Raw genomic sequence first — 20,716 nt, forward strand, 5'->3', positions numbered from 1 at the left:
ATCACCTGGGCTTCATCATGCTACAACACAGCTGCCTGTGTTCTAATGGTTTGTTGGCATGAAACTTCACCAACAATAAATCTTAACCAAAGAGTTGTGTGTATCGTTTGTAGCTTTGTCCCTTCCTGATCTCAATTCCTTAACCCTGCGTGACTTGGTTTTGGATCGGAGGACAATCCAATATGAAAGAGGGTACCATCTTAGACCTGTAGTGTGCTATCTTTAGCCCATTGATCTTGCCAGGCCCACCCGCCTCTCAGTTTGTCCCATGAGGTTGCTTTGAACAAATTGCACCCACTTGCCAATCACCAGCCATCTTAGGCACAGAGATCTCTTATGTCTGATCTAAGCACCATGCGGTAAGATTTGAGGATTTGAAGGGGCCGAGGTCTGTTGTTGGGATGTGTCCAAGGAAATGGGGGCAATTGGCTGGCCCCTACTGGCTCCAGCCCACCAGCTGTCAGCTGAGTGATCTCCAGTACTTGGATCAGCATGTAATTGCAACTCAAGCCTCAGAAACCTTCAGAAGGTTGAGCACGCAAGCCAGCAGAGAATAAAACTCTTCACAACAGAAGGGCAGTGAGAGGCTGTGTAAAGCATTTTTAGAGTAGTTTATTTAGCCTACATCAGGACAAAGAAAACATGTCTGCTCTCCTTCATGTCCAAAGCAAGAAGCATTTGCAAAACTATACACAAAACGGAAGTTCCCAGCAAGCTGTGCTGGAATGTAAACAGGCATGTGACACACAACAGCCTGTTCATCTTAAGGTGGAACAGAATATATCAACACACTCCCCCCCCCCCAAGTTGATGGGCATTGCCATTCAAATGGTGTGCATCATGTGATCAATTATGTGGGGCAGAGCTTACCTGCCTCCCCCCATATTGTATTCAAGTCGGCACCCCTGGCACCAAGCATACCAAGAGCTCAAAGTGCTAAGCTCAGAGATAAGCCTCGGGCTGTTATTTGAGAGTAAAGGTAAAGGGACCCCTGACCATTAGGTCCAGCCGTGACCAACTCTGGGGTTGTGGCACTCATCTCGCTTTATTGGCGGAGGGAGCTGGCGTACAGCTTGTGGGTCATGTGGCCAGCATGACTAAGCCGCTTCTGGCGAAACCAGAGCAGCACATGGAAACGCTGTTTACCTTCCTGCCGGAGCAGTACCTATTTATCTACTTGCACTTTGACGTGCTTTCAAATTGCTAGGTTCGAAGGAGCAGGGACCGAGCAACGGGAGCTTACTCCATCACGGGGATTCGAACCACCAACCTTCCGATTGGCAAGTCCTAGCCATAGCGCCGAAGGTCACATTTGCACATATTCCTACTCCAGGAGTGTGGTGGAGGAGGTGGCAAAGGCCTTTACTCTTAAAGTGCAGGCAGCATTTCACTTACCTTCAATCTTTGCACAATGCTGAAACCAGAGAAAAGACTCTGCCTGCTCTTGGAGAGTAAAAAGCTGTTTTTTATTCTTAAAGGTTAGGGAAAGGGATCTCTGGCTTTCTGAATGTGTGTATGTATACTTGTCTGCCTGCCTCTTTCTCTCTCTGTGTGTGTGCCTGTGGATTTTATTTATTTTCTAATTCCATTTTTGGCGGGATTTTTATTCTGCTTTTGGCCCCATCCACCCACATTCCAATTTACCCCTTGGCTGAAACTGCTTCCCTGCTCCTGTCGTATAGGGATTGATGAATGGCAGACAGAAGTGGGTTAGGAGGAGCTGCTTCCCATAGTGCTCAGCCCTAGGAAGATGCAGAGGTCACCTGGCTAAGAGGAGGAAAAGGCCTCAGAATGCAGAAAGCCGGAAGTGTGCACAACAGCTTCCTAAAGTGAAATGAAGAGGTGGGGGAAGAGATGTTGCCAAGAGAGAACCAGGGCATGGTGAATTCCCCACTTCATAGGCCCCTGGGATGCCCTCTGAGAAACATAGGATTGCTCCCTAAAGTGCAATAATGGCTGGTTGTAAGTCACTTTGTGTTGCTCTGGGCAAACACATTGAATCAATAAAATATATCTCAATAGAAGCAGCCCCCACATTCCAGCATTAAAAAGCAACAGTTTCAATAGCAAAGCATAAGACAATATGAAGATGAATATAGAACATCACTAAAAAATATACAGCACACATCTAAAACCCTGTAAATTCAAAGTTTCATTTTTAAAACTTTGGACAGTAAACATCACAAAGATGGCACCAGGTGGGCCTTTCCAGGGAAGGCATTTCATAACGAGGCTGTCATCACCTATAAGACCCTGAATCCAGGAGCACTGGAAGAGAGCCTCTGATGAGTAGACCTGGGAGGAGGTGATCCTTGAATTAAGCTGCTCCCAGGCCATTTAAGGAGTAGACAATAAATCACTAGTGCAATATAGTGAAATTGTCCACAAGCCCTTTAATAACCTTGATACCCCATGCAGAACGTTCTGTACTGTTTTCAAAGTCACCCCACGCATAACTCATTTCAGTTAATCTAACAGGAAGATCATGGATAATGGACACAAGACTACCTCCAGCCCTGTATGGTTATAGTGTATCAGATTAAGCTGATAAAAATTCATTTCAATGTATGATTCATTTCAGCAAAAAAAAAAAAAAAAAAAAAATGGTGAAAAAGTGTCCAGCAACTCTGAGTTGTCTATTGAAATCAGAAGTGTAGTCAAAAAGCCATTAATTGGTTGTACTCATCAACCAGAAGTAATCACACTTCCCTCCAGAGGGAAACACAAGATTCAGGAACCTTTTGAACAGAGGAGAGAGAACCACACTTTCTGGGGAATAAATTCTCAAGGCTGTTATTCTTCCACTCAGTTTTTGCAGCTCGATCTGGTGCAGTCCACCTGCCATGGATCTCTCTACCAGTGCTGTGGTCTTCTTGTTCCTCACCTACCACCTCTGTGAGACAGGAGATCGAAACTATAATTTAGTCCTCATGGTGGCCCATGCCGGGGAGTGGGGAGAATGGGGAAAAATTGAAATCTGTCTTACAGGACATGCATACGGATTCTCACTGAAGGTAAAGGCTTATCTATATCTTCTTTTTGATACCCTGATCCCAAGGAATAGTCACAATAATGTTATATATATATATATATATATATATATATATATATATATATATATATTTCAAGTTGCTTTCCATCTTTCTTTCTGAACCCAGTACCTGTATATTGCTGCCTGCAAGGTGCTTTGAAGTGTTGACTGCCATTCTTAAAGATTTAATAGCTCTAAAAAGTCTCCATGCCACTTTGTCAATCCACACTGGAAAGGCTTAGAGTGAATTGCATTTTACATAAAAGAAAACTTTCATGAATCTGGCCTGGAGGAAAAAAGGGACAAGGATACAGAAAAGTTTGGAGTGCAATGAGCTGGCAATATTGTGGTCAGGTTTATCTTCCTGAAAAGTGAGCGCCCAACTGGAAAATACAGACTAAACGGTTAGTGTGGAAGCAACCCAGGTGAGTTCTGGTGTTTTCTAGGAGGGTTGCCATACGTCCAGATTTTCCCTGACACGTCCAGGATTTCAACAACTTCCCCCCCCCCCGAAAGCTTAACAACTTTTTGTTGCAAGCTACTACTTTGGAAAATTCAGAATAGTGCAAGAACATCAGTGCAAGTAGATAAACAGGTACCACTGTGGGAGGAAGGTAAAAATTTGTGCACATAAGTTATTTAGGAATAATGAGAATAATAATAGAATAAGGATGTAGGGCTCAAGCCCATGACCCTGAGATTAAGAGTCTCATGCTACCCTGTAAGCCAGGCATCAGGATCCAAATCAGCTGTGTGGCTCCTGTTGACAAGGCGGAAGAGAGATCGCACGCTGTTTTGGGGGTGGGGGTATGTTATGTACTAAGCTTAGATCCTAGAACAATAGGCAGGTAGGATCGTAGAATGCAACAACTGATTGGCTTGCAGGAGAAGACCCATCAGGCTCCAGGAGGGAAACAGAATCAGCCAATCAGACGGGACTCATTGTGTAAATAATGTATATAAAGGCCAGAGGTTTTTTTTTTTTGGGAGGGGGGGAATTCAATCACTGTTTTACAAGCAGCAATAAAGAGCACGAAATCACTGCAGGACTCCAAGTATATTTAAGGGTAGGAGAAGTTTCGCACAGGGCAGCTCCGCAGCCCAACTGGTTTGTGTGTGTGGGGGAGAGTGCTGCTGGGGGAGGGAGGGAGAGAGAGAGGGTTGGCTGGGGGGGGGAGACAGCTAGGCGCCGGCCCACCCTGCACCCACCCCTGCCACCCACCCTGCATCCATCCCTGCCCCCTTCGAGGGAAGCAGCCAGTACCTGCCTGCCCACCCTGCACACATCCCTGGGTGGTAGATCACTCCCTGTTTTTGCTAATGGATCATAGAGCAGCAAGTTGCCGAATCCTGTTCTAAAGCACAGTGCACAGTACTGGTCTTTGGCACTGACATGATGTCCTCACCCTTCTCACAGCCCTCCCCACTCTCACAGGCAAATGGGTTCTGGTTGTGGAGGCATTTCCTAAAGGCACTGGTAATGGGGGTGGGGGCAGGACAGAGAAGATTTCATAGCCTTCCCAATGCTCTGCTTTGTGATGGCTCAGAGGAGGTGTTGCTCAGGACAGAGAGTTCCTACACTTCATTGTCCTGCCCCCTATAAATCCCCTGCTCACATTCATATTTCCTCACTTGGCTTAAGGACGCTTTCATTCTGCCTGGCAGCTGAGAGACAGTAAGTAGAACTACGTTGCTCTGCTCTGAGAAGTTTGGTAAGGGAAGACAAGGCTTGCAACATGGTCAGAATTACAGAGGCCTGATCAGTAGCCAGTAACCAGTGGGGATCCAGTCAAGCATTCTTGTTAGTGGTATTAGGCCCTACTTTTTGCTCTGGTGTGGAATTAATAATGCTGTGAGTTTCCTACCATAAGTTCCAAGATGCTTAAGGATGGGTTGGCTACAGGGTAGCTCTTCCCTGTAGAGTTGGTGGGAAGGTGATTGGCTCTGCTAAGAGCCTAAGGCATTAGTCAGAGACAGAAATAAGGAAAACTCACCCACCTTCAGTTAGGCACAAGTCTTAGGCTTCTGCACACATTACACTGGGCAGAGGTGTATCCTTTCTCTACACTTATACTAGTACTTATGTCAAAGAGTGTACACTGATTGATTTGTGAACCTCAGCTACAGTGCACACAGGTACACAGAATTACACTTACAGGAATGCACTGAGGGGACACCCCTTGAGGTGAAAAACGAGAGCAGGCTGGAGCAAGAAAGACAAATGTAGCGGAAGTACTTTCATCCTTTTATTTATTTATTTATTTATGCTTTCTACTTGCTAGTATGAGTATCTGCCAAATAAATTGTGATGATGGCAGGTAGCTGAGTGGAGTCTCCTGTCAATTCTATTTAAATGTTACACCTGTCTTCACCCCAAACCATTTTACTTTATTGAGCTATTTGGGGCTGATAGGAAGTATGTGTTTATTTCAAGTTAAATGACAATTTGTATTTCCATCCCTAGGTGTGACAATTTCTCCCTTCTATCTTACACCTGAGACTGGCGTGTGTGTGTGTGTGTGTGTGTGTGTGTGTGTGTGTGTGTGTGAGAGAGAGAGAGAGAGAGAGAGAGAGAGACAGAAATCCCTTAAGAAAAAGAGAAACAGAAATTGGAGGGGGAGTTTTAATAGGAAGGCCAAATTGCCAAGACATAGGAAATACAACAACTTGGTTGTTGAACATCTTGCGACCCGGACGTTTTGGCTCCTGAACGCTGCAAACCTGGAAGTGAGTGTTTTGGTTTGCAAATGTTCTTTGGAACCCAAACAGCCGACGGGGTTTCCGTGGCCTCCTATTGAGTGCAAGAAGCTCCTACAGCCAATCAGAAGCCGTGTCTTGGTTTTTAACTTTTTTGGAAGTTGAACGGGCTTCTGGAACAGATTCTGTTCAAGAACCAAGGTACGGCTGTACATTTTGGCAAGGGCGAAGGGTGGGTAAGAAATTCACGTTTTAGTTAGTTAGAAATCAAAAGGTGTAGTCAGAAAAGCCATCAACTGATTTTACTACATCAACCAAAAGTAACCACACTTCCCTCCAGAGGAAAATGCAAATTTGGGACCAGAGGAAAGAGCCACTATTCCTAAGGAATAAATTCTCAAGGCTGTTATTCATCCAATTAATTTTTGCAGCTAGGTGTGGTGCAGATCACTTTCCATGGAGCTCCCTCTCAGCGCTGTGGTCTTCCTCTTCTTCTCCTACCATCTCTGTGATGCAGAAGACCGAAAACATAATGCAGTCCTCACTGTGTCGAATGGAGGGAACGATGGCATATGGGGAAAACCTGAATTCTGTCCCACGGGATATGCAAACGGATTCCAAATGAAGGTAAATGTCTATCTATAGTCTGAATTTTGACACCCTGATGCTAAGGTGTGGTCACAATATTATACAGACGTATGAAAAGCAGAAACAAACAAACACCTTTATTTAGAAAGAAGGGCAGGGAAAGCAGCAGACAGAATGAAAAATGCAGCCTCTATCACAGAACCCACGCAGGGTCCCAGAAACACCAAGATGCCAAGTCTGTAGCATCTAATATACAGTTCAATTTACTAATTACTGAATCCCAGGCATGCCAACAGGATTTTCTGTCCCCAACACACAGTATATGGCCTGGGTCCTCATAGCATCTAGATCAAGGGAAATAATAGTGCCACTGTATTCTGCTCTGGTCAGACCTCACCTGGAGTACTGTGTCCAGTTCTGGGCACCACAGTTCAAGAAGGACACTGACAAACTGGAACGTGTCCAGAGGAGGGCAACCAAAATGGTCAAAGGCCTGGAAACGATGCCTTATGAGGAACAGCTAAGGGAGCTGGGCATGTTTAGCCTGGAGAAGAGGAGGTTAAGGGGTGATATGATAGCCATGTTCAAATATATAAAAGGATGTCACATAGAGGAGGGAGAAAGTTTGTTTTCTGCTGCTCCAGAGAAGCGGACATGGAGCAATGGATCCAAACTACAAGAAAGAAGATTCCACCTAAACATTATTAAGAACTTCCTGACAGTAAGAGCTGTTCGACAGTGGAATTTGCTGCCAAGGAGTGTGGTGGAGTCTCCTACTTTGGAGGTCTTTAAGCAGAGGCTTGACAACCATATGTCAGGAGTGCTCTGATGGTGTTTCCTGCTTGGCAGGGGCTGGACTCGATGGCCCTTGTGGTCTCTTCCAACTCTATGATTCTATGATTCTATGTTAGGTTTCTGTGTGTTGCCACTGTGCAGTGCTTGGAGTCTCAAGACTCTGTTTTGCATTTCAGAGATTCAAGGCTGTTGGTGATGGCTTTTTGCAGTTTAATAGCACTGCAGAGAGCTTGCTGGGGTGACCATGCATTAAAAATGGACTCAAAAACAACTTAAACAAGGTTTAAAAAAAACAACAAAAACTCCTTTTACACTAAATACATCAACAAACAAACATGACCCAACCACCACCCCATCCCCCAGGGTAATGGGAGAGCTAGGTGCTGCTCCTTATATACTATGCCCAAATGCTGACACAGCTTAATTAACACAACCTAGCAGCACCTGCTATGTTACACAGCTGCAGGACTGGGTCTCGTTATCTTCCCCGGCCTTTAAAGACATATACAACTTGTGAAGCAATAATGAACCTTCACATTTTAAAGTGACCATTCAACATTTGGAAGTCTCACAGAAGATGGGAGACGGATGTGATGTTACTGGTTTCTTGTTACTTTGTTTTCCAGTTGGTCTCTGCTTTCACAGAGAGAGGATGTATGCTTTTCTGTCTGCGTAACTAGAAATCAAATTCTTTGCAATGTAGCTCAAATTTCTCACCCTTCCCTGCTGCTGGATACTCTGCGTAATGAGGGAACATGCCTGGAGCCTTATCAGAGGCTCAGGACGTTAATCATCGTCAGAGGCGATTCCAAAGGACTCGACTGGAGGATGAGCTTTTCCAGCTCGGTCGTAGCAGAGGCTCCGACACCTCTGAGAATAGCTTTTCATTAAATTTGCATATGCTTTTTGTAGTATGCAAATATTGTCCTCTTTTGAGGGTGGAGTGGAGTGTCCCAAAATAAAACAGTGACCACAGATATAATAAAAAGTCTCACAGACAGAATACAAACAGGTAAAGCTTTTTCCCATCATTGTATTTCCATACTAGAGAAGGAATAACCTGCTGAATTTCTGTCTCTGACACAGCTACTTGTGTCAGAAACCCCTACTTTCCCTCAAGGCCAACCCTAAACCAAAGCAAGGACTGCAATATTGTACCCATGTATTTGGGAGTAAGCCCCATTAAAGAAAGAAAGACTTCTGAATAGACATATTAAGTTAATTATACAGGGAATTCTTCAGACATGCCTAAGCCTCCTTGCAAAGTACAGTTGCTGTGTCTGTGGAGGGGATGATTTCACACCCGCTTGCAATCATCCTGCAGTAGGAACTGCAGATAATAACTTCCAGGTAGTACCCGATTTCAGATGAGCCAAGCAGAAGAAAGACGCATCCTGGTCATTGGGAAGAGAGGAAGGGCAAACTGTGGAGATTCCAAGAACCAGAAAAAGAGGCAGAAGCAGGAGAGGAAAAGAACAGCTCTAGACCTCCAGAGAATCTTCTCACCTGGCACCCAAACAGCTCATGCAACAATGACAACTTTGAGTTGTTAAAGGAGGGGGGTGGGTAGGTAGAAGGGACCACATCTCAGTGGCAGAATATATGCTTTTCATATGGAAGGTCATAGAATCATAGAGTTGGAAGAGACCACAAGGGCCATCGAGTCCAACCCCCTGCCAAGCAGGAAACACCATCAGAGCACTCCTGACATATGGTTGTCAAGCCTCTGCTTAAAGACCTCCAAAGTAGGAGACTCCACCACACTCCTTGGCAGCAAATTCCATTGTCGAACAGCTCTTACTGTCAGGAAGTTCTTCCTAATGTTTAGGTGGAATGTTTAGGTGGAATGTTTAGGTCTCCGGTTAAAACCCTGGGAAAGGGTTTGCTTTGGGATCCTGTTGAGCTATTCCTGGTCAGAGTAGACAGTAATGGTCTAGAAGACCAAATGGTCTGACCTACTATAAGTAGGGGACGGATTTTCTCCTTTCTCTTAAATAATAAAGAGACGTAAGAACAGGCTTGTGTGGGTTTCATTCTGAGAGCTGTTACATTTCTCATAATGTTTGCTCATCTGGATTGCACAGAACTGGATGCAGGTTTTCTATGTCAGCAATTAGCAGGGACAGATTTAGGGGAGCGTGGCTGGTTTGGGTGCACTGCGTGAAGAGTTCTGGGGGTGCCTCAGAGTGTGCCACAACTATTATTTAGACTGGAAGTCAGGAAGTGGAGGGGTGCCAAATTTTGGCATTGTACAGGGCGCTACTGAAATTTGGGACCCCAAGGTCTGCCACTGCTGAATAGAAAGTCTGATTCCCCACCCCACATTTGTTCATCTCCATCCTACTGATGGAAATGTTTTTGTTCTTTGAGGTGAATGTAAATCCTCATCTATGTCCAGTACCTGCGGGCAATTGTGTGCACATGACTTGAGCTAGTACTGCTCATTGCTGATCTAGCTAGGTCATTGCAAGCCCTTGCAGATAGAAATTTGCACTGAAAAAATGTTGTTTTGCTCACAAATAAATGTTGCCAGTACTGCAGATGCAGATTGAAGCACCAGTCTCTCTCTCTCTCCCCCCCCCCCCCGTTCTCCACCAGTATCGCAGAGATGTAAACGAAGCCTATAGAACAGATTTCACTCTGAAGGGCATCCGTCTCCACTGCACTGATGGAAAAACAGTAGAGTCTAAAAGTGGAAAGTGAGTAGCTTTTTGAATTTCTCTTCCTTTATTAACTTGTTGCTTGGAAGTTTGGGGTAGGAGCGGGAGGGGTAGATTGAAATATTTCATGCTAGATTAAAGGCAAATGGTAATCTGGACACACTCTGAGTTTAACAGCCCCAAAATATACATGCTTGCACAAAGTCCTGTGGAACTTACTTCTAGGGATGGAGGCAAAATTCAAATTGGTTCACATTTGAAGGCGAATCTGTTCTATACATCCTTTCTGAAGTAAAGCTTTTTGCTCTAATTTGGAATTATATCTCTGGAGAGACTTTAAAAATAAAAATTCATTGACAAAGTTGTGGTATATAAATTTCTATTTAGACATTGCCATCCTTGTCCTTTTCTTTACAGGCTCGGGGAATGGATTGCAGTTCAGAAATGCCCCCAAGGCAACATGGTGTCCTTTTCTTTGACTATTGAAATACCACAAGCACTTCCTCATGCAGTCAGTAACCTTGAGGTCCTCTGCAGTGGTGGGGCTAAATTGAAGAAAGATATCTTTGAACCGATGCAAGAGGGCAAAATGAGCAAGCGCTGCCCTAGTGGCTTCATATGTGGCATCCAAACAAGGGTGGCGAATGAGCATGAAGTGCTTGCTAAAGTAGAACTTCGTGACGTGAAGATGTTCTGTTGTGACTGATCCACCACCCTGCTGCACAGCCCTCTTCCACTGGCAACAGAGGATGACAGGGTGGAGTGGTGGTGCTTATCTGGCCTCCTGACAGCTGAACTGCTGCTGCTTGCTGGAAGGGAGAGAGACAAGTCATTGGGGAGCTTGGTGTGGTGCAAACACACTGGCAGAGCCAATCCAGTACACCTGCTGGTGTGTTTTCACTGTGCCGACTGCTTCTCTTTCTGTCCTTCCTTGTAAGCAGCAGTGACTCATCTGTTGGAGGGGTCACCGATTCCCCACCCCCTGAATGAGATAAAGGGATTGTATTTAGAATATAGCATGATTATGGAAATCCCTGGGGTCTCTTTCAACTTTCAAGTATATTTAGGTTCTTTAAAAAAATATCAAGCTTGCTTATAATGTAATAGTCATGCACCAGATCATAAAAACAGCTAAGTGATTCTCTTGTTTCAATTAAGTCTTAAAATATTACACACACTAACCCTCATGTTATGTTGGGGGGAAATATTTGGTTCATTCTCTGTATCATTTGAGATGCATTTCGTTATAGTTCACTCTTTTGTTGTTACAGTAAAACTCATTGAAAATATTAATAAAAAAGACATTCACCAGACAAATATATTGAACGCCGGAATGACGTTCATTTATGAATCACCGGAATACTAAATTTTCTGGCAGCATAGACTATATATGTTATTTTCTCTTACTGAATTCCTTTTGATTATTTCTCTCATACACAAGTACAGGAGAGACATCTTTCTATAATATCATTGATTGCCTGTTCTGTTCTTTCACCAATAAAAATGAAATGAAATGAAGAGTAAGCGTGTCCCTTCTTATCAGCTGTGAGAGGAGCAGGAAGAGGAGATACAGGCAGCATGTGTGTCAGAGTGTGTGCGAGCAAACTAGGGGTGACAAGGTGAAACATTCACCTCTCGTGGTCGTGGCAGACAGAAGTGGGTTAGGAGCAGTGGCGTAGCATGGGGGCGCAGGGGGCCCCGGCCGCACCGGGCGCAATATCGGGGGGGGGGTCATGCTCGCACTTGCAGCCCTACCTGGCTCCACGGGTTAGGGGGCGCAAATTACTTGCCTTGCCCCGGGTGCTGACAACCCACGCTACGCCACTGGTTAGGAGGAGCTGCTTCCCATAGTGCTCAGCCCTAGGAAGATGCAAAGGTCACCTGGCTAAGAGGAGGAAAAGGCCTCAGAATGCAGAAAGCTGGAAGTGTGCTCAACTGCTTCCTAAAGTGAAATGAAGAGGTGGGGGAAGAGATGTTGCCAAAAGAGAACTGGGATATGGTGATGCCCTCCCTAAAACGCACAAATGGCTCGTTGTAAGTCACTTGTGTTGTTCTGGGCAAACACATTTAATTAATTAAAAAATAAATCTCAATAGAAGCAGCCCCCGCACTCTAGCTTTAAAAAGCAACAGTTTCAATAACACAATATTAAGATGAATATACAACATCACAAAAAATATACACAGCACACATCTAAAACCCTGTGAATTCAAAGGTTCAGTTTTAAAACTTCGGACAATAAAGACCACAAAGATGGCACCAGGTGGGCCTTTCCAGGGAAGGCATTTCATAACCAGGCTGACACCACCTATAAGACCCTTAAAGAAAATGTAATGAAAATGATGTGTACATGGTACATTACACCTGTGAAGTTAGCAAAAATGTATAAAGTAAATAACCAATGTTGGAAAGGAAAAGGAAAAGAAGGTACTTTCTACCACATGTGGTGGACTTTTAAGAAGGTAAAGGCTTTCTGGGAGATGATATACAATGAAATTTTGAAAATGTTGAAATAAACATTTGTAAAAAAACCCAGAAGCCTTCTTAATTGGTATTGTGGGTAGTGAAATACATAGACAAGAAACTGTTTTTATATGCAACAGCCACAGCAAGAATATTATTAGCCCAAAGATGGAAGCAGCAAGAAAAAAACTCACTCACAGAAAAAAACAAGTGAGGGAGCAACACCAGGGGACAGGAAGGGCTCAAGACAGGAGTCAGAACTTAAAGGGGATATATTGAAAATGTTTGCTGAAATTAAAAAGGACATAAAACAAATTGAAAAAAAATATAGAATCCAAATTAGAACAGGTGGATAAAAAATAGGACAAATGGATAAAAAAATAGAAGTGACGGTGAATGAATTGAAGGGACAAATAAAGGAGGTTACTAAAAGGACACAAAGCTTGGAAGAAGGGTTGAAAAGAACAAAGTTAGAAGTGTCTTTCCTTGTAAGCAGACTCATCTGTTAGAAGGGTCACTGATTCCCCTCCCCCTGAATCAGATAAGGCGATTGTATTTAGACAGAATATAGCATGATTTTGGAAATCTCTGGGGTCTCTTTCAATTTTCAACTGCTACAAGCATATGCGGGCTGCTTTTTTTTTAAACAACAACAACAACAACAACCACAACACAAGCTTACTTATAATGAAGTAGACATGCACCAGATCATTAAAAAAGCTAAGTGATTCTCTTGTTTCAATTAAGTCTTAAAATATTACACACGCTAACCCTCATGTTACATTTGGGGGAACCCTCATGTTACATTTCATCATGCGAAAGGCTGGGCTGGATGAATCCCAAGCCGGAATTAAGATTGCCGGAAGAAATATCAACAACCTCAGATATGCAGATGACACAACCTTGATGGCAGAAAGTGAAGAGGAATTAAAGAACCTTTTAACGAGGGTGAAAGAGGAGAGCGCAAAATATGGTCTGAAGCTCAACATCAAAAAAACGAAGATCATGGCCACTGGGCCCATCACCTCCTGGCAAATAGAAGGGGAAGAAATGGAAGCAGTGAGAGATTTTACCTTCTTGGGCTCCATGATCAGTGCAGATGGTGACAGCAGTCACGAAATTAAAAGACGCCTGATCCTTGGGAGAAAGGCGATGGCAAACCTAGACAACATCTTAAAAAGCAGAGACATCACCTTGCCAACAAAGGTCCGTATAGTAAAAGCCATGGTTTTCCCAGTAGTGATGTATGGAAGTGAGAGCTGGACCATAAAGAAGGCTGATCGCCGAAGAATTGATGCTTTTGAATTATGGTGCTGGAGGAGACTCTTGAGAGTCCCATGGACTGCAAGAAGATCAAACCTCTCCATTCTGAAGGAAATCAGCCCTGAGCGCTCACTGGAAGGACAGATCGTGAAGCTGAGGCTCCAATACTTTGGCCACCTCATGAGAAGAGAAGACTCCCTTGAAAAGACCCTGATGTTGGGAAAGATGGAGGGCACAAGGAGAAGGGGACGACAGAGAATGAGATGGTTGGATGGTGTTCTTGAAGCTACCAGCATGAGTTTGATCAAACTGCGGGAGGCAGTGGAGGACAGAAGTGCCTGGCGTGCCCTGGTCCATGGGGTCACGAAGAGTCGGACGCGACTAAACGACTAAACAACAACAACATTTGGGGGAAATGTTTGGTTAACTCTCTGTGTCATTTGATACTTTGTTACAGTTCACATTTTATATATATATTAAAACTCAGTGAAAATATTATAAAAAAGACATTCACCAGACAAATTTATTGAAAGATGGAATGAAGTTCATTTATGAATCATTGGAATACCAAATTTTGTGACAACAGAAACTATATAGGTTATTTCCTCTTACAGAAATCCTTTTGATTATTTCTCTCATACAGAAAAACACACGAGAGACATCTTTCTATAATACATTCGTTGACCGCCTGTTCTGTTCTTTCACTGTTAAAAAGAAATAAAATAAGCTGAAGCATATGTTTATCTCTTACACATCCTATGGAGTAAATGTAGGTCTGTGGACTGTAACAAGTGTTTCTTGTAAAAATAAAATCTGTCCTGGGACTTGTCCTCAATTGAGCTGTAACTCACTAGGAATCCACGTTTTATCGCTTTGAATTTGACCTCAATAGTCCACACAGTCAGGTATTTGGAGTTGAGGACCCAGTCAGTGAATGTGTGTCTGTGTTGTCAACCATTTCCATTGTTTTTTGGTCCCTCTGAGTTTTCGTGTTCCTGCCTCCACAGGTTAAAAAGGCAGCACTGCTCTTTTTGCCCTCATATCTTCCTACCTCCACTTGAGAATGTCCATGACGCTCCCTTAAAAAAAAATAAATCCTGAGCAAATTTGTGCACATAAGTTATTTAGGAATAGTGAAATTAATAATAGAATCATAGAGTAATAGAGTTGGAAAGGACTATGAGAGTCACCTAGTCCCATCCCCTGCAATGCATGGTGCAGGGTTCAAACCCACAACCCTGAGATTAAGAGTCTCATGCTATCCTCTAAGCCAGGCATGTAACAACATGTCAACCATGAGACTCCCAGTCAAGCGTGGGGTTGCTTGTGGTCAGTCGCAGGGCCTTTCTCTGCAACATCAGATGCAGAAGTGCTGGCGCAGGAGGCGGGCTTAGCGTGGGTTTCCCAATGGGGAAGGGGGTGGCTGCTGGAGACAGAGGGAGGCACGAGGAGGAGCCACGTGGGAAGGCTCCCTTTGACAGGGAGGGAAGGAGGAAGGGAGAGGGCAGGCGCTATTGGGATCCACATCAGCTGCGTGGCTCCTGTTGACAAGGGGGGAAAGAGATCGCACGATGTTTGGGGGGTGTGGGTATGTTATGTACTAAGCTTGGATCCTAGAACAATAGGCAGGTAGGGTCCTAGAATGCAACAACTGATTGGCCTGCAGGAGAAGACCAATCAGGCTCCAAGAGGAAGTTAATCAGCCTATTAGGCTGGTAAGATCCTAGAATGCAACAACTGATTGGCTTGCAGGAGAAGACCCATCAGGCTCCAGGAGGGAATCAGAATCAGCCAATCAGACGGGATTCATTGTGTAAAGGACATATAAAGGCCCGAGGGTTCTTTTTTTTTGGGGGGGGGGGATTCAATCACTGTTTTACAAGCAGCAATAAAGAGCACGAAATCACTGCAGGACTCCAAGTATATTTCAGGCTAGGAGAAGTTTCGCACAGGACAGCTCCGCATCCCAACTGGTTTGGGGGGGGGGAGAGAGAGCTGCTGGGGGAGGGAGGGAGAGAGAGAAAGGGCTGGCTTGGGGGGGGAGACAGCTAGGCAGGGCCCACCCTGCACCCACCCCTGCCTGCCCACCCTGCACCCATCCCTGGGTGGTAGATCACTCCATGTTTTTGATAATGGATCATAGAGCAGCAAGTTGCCGAATCCTGTTCTAAAGCACAGTGCACAGTACTGGTCTTTGGCACTGACATGATGTCTTCACCCTTCTGACAGCCCTCCCCAGTCTCACAGGCAAATGGGTTCTGGTTGTGGAGGCATTTCCTAAAGGCACTGGTAATGGGGGGGGGCAGGACAAAGAAGATTTCATAGCCTTCCCAATGCTCTGCTTTGTGATTGCTCAGAGGAGCTGTTGCTCAGGACAGAAAGTTCCTACACTTCATTGCCCTGCCCCCTTTAAATCCCCTGCTCACATTCATATTTCCTCACTCGGCTTAAGGACGCTTTCATTCTGCCTGGCAGCTGAGAGAGACAGTAAGTAGAACTACATTGCTCTGCTCTGAGAAGTTTGGTAAGGGAAGACAAGGCTTGCAACATGGTCAGAATTACAGAGGCCTGATCAGTAGCCAGTAACCAGTGGGGATCCAGTCAAGCATTCTTGTTAGTGGTCTTAGGCCCTACTTTTTGTGAAAAGTGTACCCCGCTTTTCACAAAAGATTTCAGGGTATTTAACAATGCATTCCTTTGGAAGTGTTGCAAATCTTTGGCATTCCTATGGCAGCATCCCCTGACCTTGTGATCTCTAGATGTTCTGGACTACAATTCCCATCAGCTGGAACCAGCACCGTGTTTGCTGGCTGGGGATGATGGGAGTTGCAGTCTGGAGCATATGGAATATACCAGGGTGGGGAAGGTTGGCCTAAGGGGCGCTGCAAGGCTATGCCCTTTCCATGTAAAAATTTGTAGATCAGTGTTGCAGGAGGTCCCAGGTATATCCTCCAGCATCTCCTAGTAGGGCTGGGAAGTCTCCTGTCTGAAACTTTGGAGAGTAGCTCTAGTGTAGACAGAACTAAGCTAGATAACCAATGGCCTGACTTAGAATAAGGCAATTTCCTGTGTTCCTAGAGCGAAGCCCCTGCTAAAGTGTGTATCTCTGATGTTGGAGGCACTTAGTCCAAGCTGAAGTAATCACACTTCTCTACAGGGGGAAACACAAGATTCAGGAAGATTTTGAGCAGAGGAGAGAGAACCACACTTTCTGGGGAATAAATTCTCAAGGCTGTTATTCTTCCTTTCAGTTTTTGCAGCTCGATCTGGTGTAGTCCACCTGCCATGGATCTCTCTACCAGTGCTGTGGTCTTCTTGTTTCTCACCTACCACCTCTGTGAGGCAGGAGATCGAAACTATAATTCAGTCCTCATGGTGTCCAATGGTGGGAAGTGGGGAGAATGGGGAAAAATTGAATTCTGTCCCAAAGGACATGCATATGGATTCTCACTGAAGGTAAAGACTTATCTATATCTTCTTTTTGATACCCTGATCCCAATCGAGTAGTCACAATAATGTAATATTTTTTGTGTTTGGATTCTTACTTCTTGAAATAATATAGCAACCCTAACTTCACAAACTGGAGGAAACCTGCTGTAGGATATGAAGACATAAGAGAGGGATTGAGGATGCCTTAGGCAGCCATTAGCAAGATCATTTTTTTCCTATTAAGTTTGCTTACTTGGGGCCCATAGGACTGATTGCATCAAAAAGCTACTGTCTTTTGATGCAGCTCAGAATATAAATCTCAATCCAGAACCAGTAATACTTGTACACAATTAGGGACATGTAATCATGAACAGATAACTGCTTATTCAGGTTGCAAGCTAGTACTTTGGAAAGGTCAGACTGCAGACACAGTCTGAATGTGAGTGTTGTCAGAGTCCTAGTTTGGTTAACTACAACAGCAAGCCCCCCTTTTGTAAAAGGCACAATAGCTATTTTCCGTTTTCTTTTCTACGTGGGTACTATTGTTGGCTATTTGCAGTATGGTAGCGCTGCAGAGGGCTTGCGGGGGAGACCATGCATTAAAAAGGGACTCAAAAATAACTTAAACAAAGTTTTAATAAGGAAAACAAATACTCCATTTACACTAGATACATCAACAAACCAGACCCAACCACCACCCCATCCCCCAGGGAAATGGGAGAGCTAGATGCTGCTCCTTATATACTACACCCAATTGCTGACACAGCTTAATCAATACAACTCAGCAGCACCTGCTATGTTTCACAGCTGTAAAGCTGGGTCTCGTTAGTTTGCTCTGGCCCCTTAAAGACATGCACATCAGGTGGAAAAATGATGAACCTTTACATTTAAAGAAACCATTCAACATATGTCTTGTTTCTTGGTTTTTTGGGCCGGGTCTTAATCTGTGCACTTGTAATTTTGTACTTTTCATTTTTCAATAAAGAATATAAAACAGAGTCCTAGCTTGCAAAAACAGCTTTATTGCGGTCTCTTTCTCTCATTTGCACCAGACAGTGGGGTTTTCAGAAGGATTACAAACTGATGATACTGGCCTCAATGGCATCCGTCTCCATTGCAGTACTGGTGAAGTTGTACAATCCACTGTCGGACCGTAAGCATCTTCTTGATTATTCTCTTTGCTGGTTGGAAAGTGATGCTGTGAGCGGCTGGTTGAAATCTGTTATGTTTCAGCACCAGGACAGGATGATGTCAGGGTCTATCAGCCTCATTCTTAGCTCTCAGACTCTAGGATATCAACTCTAGGTTGCCTTCCAAATTTCAGAGGAACCCAAGCCCCATAAAACAGACAGATAAGAGACTGCAACAAAAGAGTACAAAGGAAAGGAGAAGCAGAGTTTCTTCCTGAGGACCACACATGCCAAGGAAAGAGAGAGCAAGAGGAAAGCACCATCTATCCTGAGAGTGGGTAACCTCAAGCCCAGGGGTCAAATGTGGTCCCCCAGGCTTCTCTGTCTGGTCCTCATGAATATCTGTGATTGTCAGGGGTCAGGAAGGAGAGGCAGGCTGAGTATGAAAAGGCCAAGACCTACCTAACCAGTGGCTGTGCCTTCCTGAGAGAAAGTAGGCACAATACTGCTGCTCTCCTTCCTGGCAGATGCACTGGCCTAAAAAGATCAATGCCTCTACTCAACAGCTGTTTAGCAGAGACCTTGATCCTCTGAGGTGCAAGTGCTGCTTTGCCCGTGGCTTTCTTGCAGGAAAGTCGCTACCACTTAAGTGAGTGAATCCCATCCTGCATGGTGCTGGTCACTGGACTGCATGAAGAAGCAGCAGCACCACACAGAATCAGGTCGTTCTGCTTAACATCTGATAGGCAAGAGCAACAAATACTACATGGCACCAATGCACCCTGACCTTGTGGTGTGGGTGGCCCCTGGGTGGCACAGGGCAAATCCACCTACTCCAGGGGTCACAACACACAGCCCTACTTAGAAGTTGAGGTTTGGTAGACACGCTATACCTGATGAGGTCTACAAAAGACGCATTTTTAAAATCTAAGGAGGCAACTGCCCTCTTGACTTTCATGTTGGAAAGCAAATTATTCCAATTTGGGTTGTATTTCCAGAGAGGCAGACATTACCATATTGTCTCTTTTTTTTGCAGGTTTGGAGTCTGGTTTGAGGTTAAGAAATGCCCCAAGGGCTACCTGGTTGCCTTCACTCTGAAGGTGGAAGCCCCACAAGGGCTACGTGATGATACGGCAGCCAACAACATCCAGTTCACATGTGGAGATGGGACTGTACTGGAGGGCTATTCCACCGACTTCGGTACTTATGGCCAGTGGAGCAAGCGCTGCCCCACTGGTGCCATCTGTGGGATCCAAACAAAGGTGGAGGGTATAACTCCAGTTGATACCACTGCACTTAATGATGTCAAGTTCTTCTGCTGTGACTGAATCACCTGGGCTTCATCCTGCTACAACACAGCTGCCTGTGTTCTAATGGTTTGTTGGCATGAAACTTAACCAACAATAAATCTTAAGCAAAGAGTTGTGTGTATCGTTTGTAGCTTTGTCCCTTCCTGATCTCCATTCCGTAACCCTGCGTGACTTGGTTTTGGATGGGAGGACAATGCAATATGAAAGAGGGTACCATCTTAGACCCGTAGTGTGCTATCTTTAGCCCATTGATCTTGCCAGGCCCACCCGCCTCTCAGTTTGTCCCATGAGGTTGCTTTGAACAAATTGCACCCACTTGCCAATCACCAGCCATCTTAGGCACAGAGATCTCTTATGTCTGATCTAAGCACCATGCAGTAAGATTTGAGGATTTGAAGGAATCTGGGCACCAAGCATAGCAGCCAACTCCTGGGGGCTGAGGTCTGTTGTTGGGATGTGTCCAAGGAAATGGGGGCAATTGGCAGGCCCCCAGCTGGCTCCAGCCCACCAGCTGTCAGCTGGGTGATCTCCAGTACTTGGATCAGCATGTAATTGCAACTCAAGCCTCAGAAACCTTCAGAAGGTTGAGCACGCAAGCCAGCAGAGAATAAAACTCTTCACAACAGAAGGGCAGTGAGAGGCTGTGTAAAGCATTTTTAGAGTAGTTTATTTAGCCTACATCAGGACAAAGAAAACATGTCTGCTCTCCTTCATGTCCAAAAGCAAGAAGCATATGCAAAACTATACACAAAACGGAAGTTCCCAGCAAGCTGTGCTGGAATGTAAACAGGCATGTGACACACAACAGCCTGTTCCTCTTAAGGTGGAACAGAATATATCAACACACTCCCCCCCCAAGTTGATGGGCATTGCCATTCAAATGGTGTGCATCATGTGATCAATTATGTGGGGCAGAGCTTACCTGCCTCCCCCCATATTGTATTCAAGTCGGCACCCTTGGCACCAAGCATCACCAAGAGCTCGAAGTGCTAAACTCAGAGATAAGCCTCGGGCTGTTATTTGAGAGTAAAGGTAAAGGGACCCCTGACAATTAGGTCCAGCCATGACCAACTCTGGGGTTGTGGCACTCATCTCGCTTTATTGGCGGAGGGAGCTGGCGTACAGCTTTCCAGGTCATGTGGCCAGCATGACTAAGCCACTTCTGGCAAACCAGAGCAGCACATGGAAACGCCGTTTACCTTCCTGCCGGAGCAGTACCTATTTATCTACTTGCACTTTGACGTGCTTTCAAATTGCTAGGTTGGCAGGAGCAGGGACCGAGCAACGGGAGCTTACTCCATCATGGGGATTCGAACCACCAACCTTCCGATTGGCAAGTCCTAGCCACAG

The 20,716-nt window shown here is 44.9% G+C and overlaps 2 protein-coding genes across 3 annotated transcripts; both read left to right on the forward strand.

Moving 5' to 3' along the window:
* The first annotated feature begins 4,474 nt into the window (after positions 1-4,474).
* On the forward strand, positions 4,475-19,385 carry LOC308588963 (vitelline membrane outer layer protein 1-like). The gene is made up of 4 exons (XM_081197720.1): positions 4,475-4,706; positions 16,749-16,953; positions 17,979-18,079; positions 19,093-19,385. The coding sequence occupies exons 1-4, from the start codon at positions 4,555-4,557 to the stop codon at positions 19,382-19,384; spliced, it is 750 nt and encodes a 249-aa protein (XP_081053846.1). The 5' UTR covers positions 4,475-4,554; the 3' UTR covers position 19,385.
* On the forward strand, positions 6,096-12,839 carry LOC308588973 (vitelline membrane outer layer protein 1-like). Of its 2 annotated transcripts, XR_014008989.1 has the most exons (4): positions 6,096-6,355; positions 9,710-9,810; positions 10,189-10,714; positions 12,728-12,839. XR_014008989.1 is itself a non-coding variant. In XM_081197732.1 (3 exons), exons 1-3 carry the CDS (start codon positions 6,185-6,187, stop codon positions 10,475-10,477), a joined length of 561 nt encoding a protein of 186 aa, XP_081053858.1. In that variant the 5' UTR covers positions 6,096-6,184; the 3' UTR covers positions 10,478-11,259. The 2 variants fall into 2 exon arrangements, 1 of the variants encoding a protein (XP_081053858.1); XM_081197732.1 differs by lacking the exon at positions 12,728-12,839 and having other exon boundaries at positions 10,189-11,259.
* Positions 19,386-20,716: the final 1,331 nt, after the last annotated feature.

Source organism: Podarcis bocagei, assembly GCF_964188305.1.
Source record: "Podarcis bocagei genome assembly, chromosome: 6".
Lineage (NCBI taxonomy): Eukaryota > Metazoa > Chordata > Lepidosauria > Squamata > Lacertidae > Podarcis > Podarcis bocagei.